This window comes from Poromitra crassiceps (assembly GCF_964638095.1).
Source record: "Poromitra crassiceps genome assembly, chromosome: 6".
NCBI lineage: Eukaryota > Metazoa > Chordata > Actinopteri > Beryciformes > Melamphaidae > Poromitra > Poromitra crassiceps.
In genome coordinates this window covers 12,608,559-12,617,152 of record NC_139627.1, presented here as the reverse complement: position 1 = coordinate 12,617,152, position 8,594 = coordinate 12,608,559, and the positions used below count along the sequence as shown (strand labels likewise).

Sequence of the window (8,594 nt, the reverse complement as noted above, 5' to 3'; positions counted from 1 at the left end):
TCTAAGCGTCAGGGGCAGTTGGCCCCTCAGATTAAAAAAAAAAAAAAAAAAAAAAAAATTTTAGGGGGACCAAATTTTAAGGGGGACAAAATGTCCCCATGTCCCCCTTGTTCCGGCGCCAGTGACATACTGCATGGCAGCAGCCATGTTTGGCCGTCGCAGCTGTGCTGTCACGAGCGTGCGACAACAATAGCTCCAGTCCGAGGCAAAAACAATGCCTGATTATCGGCTGTTAATTTATCGGAAAAAGGCCATTATCGGAATAATAAATAATAGCGCAAAATGGCCATATCGGCCGATAATTTATCGGTCCGATAATTATTGTGCATCCCTAAATAATATAGACATAAGAAAAATAAGAAACATGTAAGGAAGGACAGAAGGAAGGAAGATGGGATGTAACGAAAGAACAAAGGAAGGGTTACTTACTGTGTGTGGCTGCTGCCAAGGGAGGAAGGAAGGAAGGGAGGAAGGAGTCAAGGAAGGTAGGAAGGTAAGAAAGGGGAAGGTTAGTCAGTCAGCTCCTATCCTCCCCGCAGTGTGGACACACAGTCACACAACACGTATGCCGTTTTAACGGAGTCCATTCCGACAACGAGGGGTGGCAATGTGCCAAAAATGAGCGGGATTGATTTGATTGATTGATCACTAGTAGGGCTGGGTTCAAAAAATCGATTCTCCGATTTTTAATCGATTTTCATTTTAATCCTCGATTATCGATTCATATGTCCAGAGATCGATTTTTTTTTTAATTAAAAAAAAAAAAAAAATTTTTTTTTTTTTTTACTAAACAGGCTAAAATATTGTGCTGTGTGTGGTAGTTGAAACATAGTTTCAAGTTGACGTTTAATTATGTTTGTAGTTGAAACAAAAACATAAATACTGTAGGCTACATGAATGGAAATGTTTGATCATTATTAATATCTACTTTTAGAAATTATATAGGCTGAAATCAAATCACTGTGCATAATTGTGAAAGTGTCTTTATTGACAGATGAAAAGGCTGTTATTTACCCTTTGTCACCACGTGGTGAGTAAATATATGTGTAACTAAAACCATTAAAATTGACAACAGGTCTGCAACTTTTTTTCCCCATGTATCTACTTGGCTGGTTGGAAACCCCTGTGTTACATAACTGGACAGTCATGTAATTCAGGGTACAGCTCAAAAACCACGTTTTGGTATCACTAACCAAATCAATATTGAAAATTGATCGAATCGGAATCGAATCGAATCGAAATTAATCGATTCGCAACCTTGTGAATCGGAATCGAATCGATTCTTGAAATTTGAACCAATACCCAGCTCTAATCACTAGGCCTATGTCTCACTTTTTCTGACATGGATCAGCAGCGCAGCAGTAAGCTCTCTCCTCTCCTCGGTGTGATGGACCTGCCTGCCTGCATAGCCGAAGCGCGTTGGGATCCCTAGCTCTACCAAACAATTCAAAGCCGTTTGCAGCACTTGAGGAAACCGTGAGTTTGCTCGTTTAATTCGTTGATATAAGCGATTGCCCGAACGATTCATTAATTAATAAACTAGTGAACGTGAAGTGCCACCACCCGCCCACTCAGACATGATCGGGATTATGAGCTGCCAGCAACCGCTTTTCCTATTATGCGGATGTTACACCGGGGACCGAGATGAATAAGATACGGACTCGCGGGAGCGCGCGTAGGCCGGCTAATTGTTGTTTAACATGCAGGCCAACCGACTAGGAGCGGGTTATAATACGGATTCCACTGCATGTTAAGAAGTGGCTTAACTCTCACACACAGACACACACACACAGTCTGAAGGCCTAAACATGGTCGTCCGTCAGAGCCTCGCTCCGCCCTCCCCGTATGACGGCGGGTGGAGCCCCGTCCTACAGGGAGGGGGCGCCGTCGGCTGACGGGGGCTGCTCGAAAATGTGACTCAGCGCCGACGATACGTGCGTGACGTCAGCTGCACGAGAGTTGTGACTGGCCGTTGCCTTGGCTCATCATCGTAAAGTCGCCTTTCAAAGCATGACGTTAGATTATAACGAACTAGTTGTGTGGCTTAGCCTTCCCAAATGTTGAGGGTTGTTTTTTAGAATTGAATACATAGAATTGGGAACGTTACATTCAATTTCATTCAGACTGCCTGGCACACAATCTCCGCCATTTTCACACGGAGCTTCCACAGGAGGAGGGAGGGTGGGAGGAGGGAGGGCGTAGTGGCGGCCGAGCATGTAGGGCTCGCTGGCGCCGCCAGACGGCGAGACGGCTCCAATTCGAGGCGGACGGACGACCATGTTTAGGCCTTTACTCTCTCTCTCTCTCTCTCACCCTACACACACTCTCTCACACACACAGACACACACACGGACCAGGCGTAGACTGTGGGGACTGGTAATGCGTGCTGATTGGTCGTAATGAGCGCTCAGGTTTCAGGAAGACAGGATGCATTAGTGAGGACAGAGAGGAACCTGAAGCCAGCATCAGGAACTGTGTTCTTATCAAGCGCAACTAAGCAAGGAAAATGCCCAACTTTACAACAGAAATAAACACTACAACCTGGTTAAAACAAATGTTTTGCCCTGTTCAGGACATTTTTACTTAGTCAAACCAAATGATTCAACTATGTTTAGAAACAGGAGAGGCCATAGAACATTTCAGTCGGACCAAAACGTAAAATATTATATTATAATATAAAAAATAATAATATATATAATCAAATGTGTGTATATATATATATATATATATATATATATATATATATATATATATATATATATATATATATATATATAATAAAAAAAAATATATATATATAATAATAATAAAAATATATATTATATATATTTATAGATATATAGATATGTGTTTTGGCCTGAGTGAAATGTTATGCGACCTCTCCTGTTTCTAAATATATCTATACCGTTTGGTTTTTAACCAGTAAAACTCTTTTTATACGCATTTTACGAAATGTCGATGGGAAAATAAATGGCGGATGAAAATCTCTGGTAGTGCTGAAGTAGGAAGTGCTTGGCTCTCTATAGAGCTCAACAGGCACATGACTTTTCGTGACGTAATTTGCCCCGGAAGTAAGTTCCGCATCCATTTTCTCCATAGACCACTACTAGTCTAAAAAATAGACTATTTTTTACTAGTCTAAAAAATAGACTAGTCGACAGGGAAATGAATCGCTTAATTTGGAACATCCCTAGTTGTGACACCAAGCTCTCTCTCCTCTTGCTGCTAACATGAGTCAGCTCTCTCTCCTCTTGCTGCTAACATGAGTCGCAACGGGGGTTTGGAGTTTGAGTGTATGCCTGTCTGAGAGTATTTGCACATTTGGATGCATTTCGTCTCAATGTCTGTGCGTACGTCTTTGTAAATGTGCGTGCGTGTGTGTGTGTGTGTGTGTGTGTGTGTGTGTGGTCATGTAACTATAATTTTGCATGCGCAGGAATGCAGGCCAGGAGCATCTGCTGTGTGCCTTCGGTGGTGGACCGAGGAACTGCATCGGAGTCAAACTCACCGACGTCTTTGTCAAGGTGACTCATCTCTTTACTCATTTACACCCCAGCACACACACACACACACACAACACACACACACACACACACACACACAACACACACATGCACACACACACACACACACACACCAACACACACACACACACACACAGACAAGTTTCTTACTTTCTCGTCTAATCTTAATGTGTGATGTGTTTCATAGAGTACCGCAGGGATGACGTATTTTTGTAGACTTCACCAGAAATCGCCGCCATGTTGTTTCTTAGGGGGATTAGGCTATGGGATTTTAGAATGGGGATTTTTGTTAAATGCATGGAAAAAGGTCTGTGGTTAAAGCAGCTACGAGCAAGTTTCTCCATTGTTATTAAACAGTCTAAATTTAATACAAAAGGAGTCTCTTGCGCGTCAGGCCCTCCACAAAAGGAGGTCGGTGCTCTCAGGACAGGACAGTATCACGACAAAAGTTCAATGGACAAACCAAAGAGGATCCTGGAGCACACGATTCACTGGAAAATTGTTTGATTTAAGGTGCAGTGACCAACGTTTCGACGCCTGCTGCGTCTTCATCAGGGTCAAACAGGGTGACAAACAAAACAACTTGTTTTAAAAAGCCTCCCCAATACACATCGCAGTCCGTCATTGGCTGCTAGGGATGGGAGGTGCCCAACCCGGTAAGCCAATTGCACTCAAACAGCACAGTGTAGGCTATAATGGCCAGGCAGCATTCATAAATAACAATATAATATAAGCCATAGAATAGAAATAGAATAGAAATAGAAATACATAGGCACAAATAACAGTTTTCTCCCAATGGAAAGGTACAGGTTATAAATAACAAGAGAGGCTTAGTTCCTCGTTTAGACCATTTGGTTCAACAGTATTTAGGCTGTGAATCCAAAATGCTTCTCTTCTTAACAGTTTGTTGACAGTGTCGCCTCCTCTCTGTGAGGGAGACACATGTTCAATACACCAGAATTTCAGTGTGGCAGCAGAGCCATGCTGGGCCTGAGCATAATGTCTCGCTATTGCGTAATCCATGTTGTGGTTGCGGATTGCAGCCTTGTGTTCAGCAATACGGGCTTTTAATGCCCGTTTGGTCTGTCCGACGTAGACCATCCCGCACGGACACTTCAGAATATAAACCACATGTGTGGTGCTGCAGTTTATGAATGAGTTGATTTTATACTTTTTACCAGTCCGTGGGTGAGAAAAATGTTTAGTGTCGGAGGAGTTGGAACAGTGGGTACAGTGACCACACCTGTAAAAACCAGAGGGAGGGGCGGGTAACCACGTAGGCTTAGGGGGGGGTGTCATGGTACTGTGAACCAGTCTGTCTCTTATTGAGCGAGATCTCCTGAAAGAGATTAACGGAGGCTCTAAACACAGTGACTTGAGTGCAGGGTCGCTCTGTAGAACGTGCCAGTGTTTGTTGATGGTGTGTTTTATCTCTCCACCGATTGGAGAGAACTCCGTGGAGAAACAGAGGCGTGGTGCGGAAGAGCCAGAGCGCCCGGATTTCTCGAGGAGGCGGGCTCTCGGGGTGCGCACTGCCCTTTGATAGGCTGCCTCGATAACTGTCTCCGCGTAGCCCCTGTCCAGGAAGCGTTTCCTCATCTCAACTGTTTTATCCATGAATTCTTGATCTGTGCTGCAGTTTCTCTTCAGTCTGAGAAACTGGCCAGTGGGAATGTTGTTGATGAGTCGCCTGGGATGATGGCTGTCGGCTCTCAGTAGAGTGTTCCTACTAAGAGGTTTCCTGTAGATGGTAGTGTCTACACCCCCGTGTCCGTTTTTGTAAATGGTTAGATCCAGGAAATTGATATTTTTATTGGAGTGTTCCACTGTAAAACGAAAGTGTTGTGTGGTGGAGTTAATGTATTCCATGAAATCATTGAGTTCGCCAGTGGTACCAGTCCAAATAAACAAAATGTCATCAATGTACCTTTTCCAGAGTGTAATTTTAGGGAGAAATTGGTTATTGGCTGAATTGTGGATGAATATCTCCTCCCAGAACCCCAAAGTCAGACAGGCATATGACGGTGCAGAAGAACTTCCCATACTAACCCCTCTTTTTTGCAGAAAATAGGAACCTGCATATAGAAAATAGTTTTTTGACAGGACTATTTCTGTGAGTGTTAGTAAAAAATCAATGGGGGGCAGCATCTCGGTAGGGCGAGTTTCAAAGCAGTGTACCAGGGCTTCGATGCCTACATCGTGAGGGATGCAGGTGTACAAGCTTTGAACATCACATGTTACCAACAAAAAATCTTCATCACTATTGAATGTATCCAATAGTTTTAAAACATCCGTCGTGTCTCCTAAATAAGAGGGAAGGTTTGGGGACAAATTTCTTTAAGAAGAAATCCAAATACTGTGAAAGGGGTTCAGTGAGGCAGCCGATGCTGGAAACAATAGGTCGAAGGGGCGGATTATCAAGAGATTTGTGGATTTTTGGGAGCCCCTAAAACACAGGACATATGGGGTGTTGTACACACCAAAACTCTTTTTCTTTTTCTGTAATCCAGCCCCTGGAGAATGCTGACTCCAGGACCTGATCAATTTCGGCTTTATGTTCATTCACAGGGTTAAAAGAAAGGTGGGGGGGTAGCAGTCTTGATCTCTGAGCTGGGACTTGATGCTCTCATTATACTGTTCAAAGCTCATAATAACTATGGAGCCCCCCTTATCAGCAGAGTCATTATACTGTTCAAAGCTCATAATAACTATGGAGCCCCCCTTATCAGCAGAGCCAATCACAATATCCTTTCTTTTTTCCAGTGCTTTAAGACATTTTGATTCATCACTTGAAAGGTTTGATTTCTTCTGATTTACCTTTTTACAGATTTTTGCCAAATCATCTTCTACCAGATGGCTGTATGTAATGATAGAGGGATTCAAATTGGCAAAGGGAACAAAACGTGACTTTTTTCTGAATGGTGTGGCTTCTCTTGTGTCATCAGTGTTTTCTGAATGGTGTGGCTTCTCTTGTGTCATCAGTGTTGGAGTTTCTAAGGATGACATCACCATTAGATAATACATTACCTCTGGGGGAGAAGAAATGTTTCAATTGAAGAGAACGGAAAAATTTGAACGTGTCCACTTTTAATTTAAATGGATCAACAGTATTAGTAGGGCAGAAAGACAGACCTTTACCCAATACACCAGTCTCCTCCTTGCTGAGGTTTATACCGGAGATGTTAATTACTGTCTCTGGTTGCGTGCGGAGCGACGCAAGGCTTCTGGGGAAGGCCCCCCTCGTCCCCCTTGTGCCCCTCCTCGTCTTCTGGTAGGAGGCTTGCTTGGCTCGGCGTAGCCCAAAAAAGGCATGCTGTTGCGTTGGTTGTCCGTGTCACTCGTCTGCGGGGAATCCCGTTCACTGGCACAAGTAGAGAGTCGCATCCTTTTGGTTCTCTGGTGCCGTGCAGGGTGGGGCTTCTGACGTCTCCTTTCATTCATCCAATCATAGACTGTCCCGTCAGCATAGTCTTTGATGTCTCTTTCATACTTCTTCAGTTTATACATTTGCAGTTTTTTTGAAAGGATTTGAGTGAAGCTGTGATTTTATTGGTGATTGTATTTAATGTCTCTGTGTCAGCTTGTGCCTTGATTTTGGTTTCCAATGCAATGATCTCACCGTTTATCTTCTCTTCTATAGTCTAAATTTAATATCGATGCCTCACATCTTACCTCTAATATTAGACGAGACCAACGCAGAGTAGTCTCGCTTGAAAGCAGAGTGAATCGGCGAGTGTGGTCTTGATGATTAGTCTGTCTGCGGGCCGGTGTCATCAGGAAGTGAAATGAAACGGTTTGCGGCAGCCACTTCGGCCATAACCACAACATTACTAAATTACTTTCAAACAAACTGTTAGAATATAACGAGAGATGTTCGCTAGAGCAGAAAGTAACGAGGGCAGCAGGAGGGGAAAGACGTCCTTCTTGTTTTGGGTCTGTTGCTAGGCAGAGTGAAACGGTTTACGGCAGCTGTAAACAGTTGCTAGACAGAGCAAAACGGTTTACGGCCGTAGCAACAGACCCAAAACAGCTGCCCTTCCAACTCCCCCCCCCCCCAGATATGTGACAAAACGGCATGCTGCTTGATTTGAAAAAACCTATGGGAAAAACCAAGAAATGAAGGCGAAGATTGTCTCCTCTTGTCTCACTATAATCTTTGGCTGTGCTCAGACAGGAAACTTCAGAATTTTTTTACCGGAAAACGACGCCATGACAGTTTGCCCACCGCATCAAGAAAAACGTTATATGAGAGCTACAAAATCTTTATAAATATCAACAACTAGCTCAAAATGGTTGAAAGTTATATCAATTTGGTGATTCAGTGGCAAACTACTTATCTGCCATATCGTTACCTACATACCTAATGTAATCACAATGGGAGATTTCTGCATTGAGGTAAACACGTTAAATTGTACACCAACTTGTCCTCTAGAACGCTATGAAGTCAGATTTTCATTTGGGGGGTTTTACGTGATTCTTGTCAGAAGGTGCAGTGCGCCGTGTAAAAATCACCCTCTGCTTTTTCCTCTCGTTTAGCGCGAGACCAGAGCGGAGCTGCAGCTGCAGCTACTCCGCTCTGCGGCCCGCAGTACAAACAAAACATTCCCCCCCCTCCCTCCTCCTCTCTCTCTTCTATCTCTCTCTGCGCAGTCGAAGTGGTTGAGTGGTTCTCAACGTGGGGTCAGGGGACCACCAGTGGTCCTTGAGAGGATTCCAGGATTCTCTGTTATCTCTCAACCTAATGGAATTCTGGACAAAATCATATCTAGGCTACATAAAAAATAAAAGATTTGCATCTGAGAGACCAAATCTCTCGGGGGTCCATTGCCCCAATGTGAACTAAATTAGGGGTCCTTAACTCATTGAGTGCCAGCCACTTTTGTAAAACGGATGCTCCCAGTGCCAGCCCTTTCAGAGCGTTTTCAGTGATTTCTCGAGGCCCACAGAATATTGTGTGATATTACTATGTAAACACCGAACACGCCCAAAGAACGATGAGACTCTCTTCTATCATCAGCAAAAAAAAAAATTCTTGATATCATTTTCCGTTCTTTAGTTATCAGCCGGAGA

The 8,594-nt window shown here is 43.6% G+C and overlaps 1 protein-coding gene across 1 annotated transcript in view; it reads left to right on the top strand.

The window, feature by feature from the left end:
- The window catches only part of LOC310778318 (uncharacterized protein), a gene marked incomplete at its 5' end in the record, with an annotated part of 85,202 nt that overhangs the window by 72,509 nt on the left and 4,099 nt on the right, over positions 1–8,594 (top strand). Inside the window, one exon of the mRNA XM_083638702.1 lies at positions 3,437–3,524. Within this exon, the coding sequence (XP_083494828.1) occupies positions 3,437–3,524 (88 nt within the window). The remainder of the gene's footprint in view (positions 1–3,436; positions 3,525–8,594) is intronic.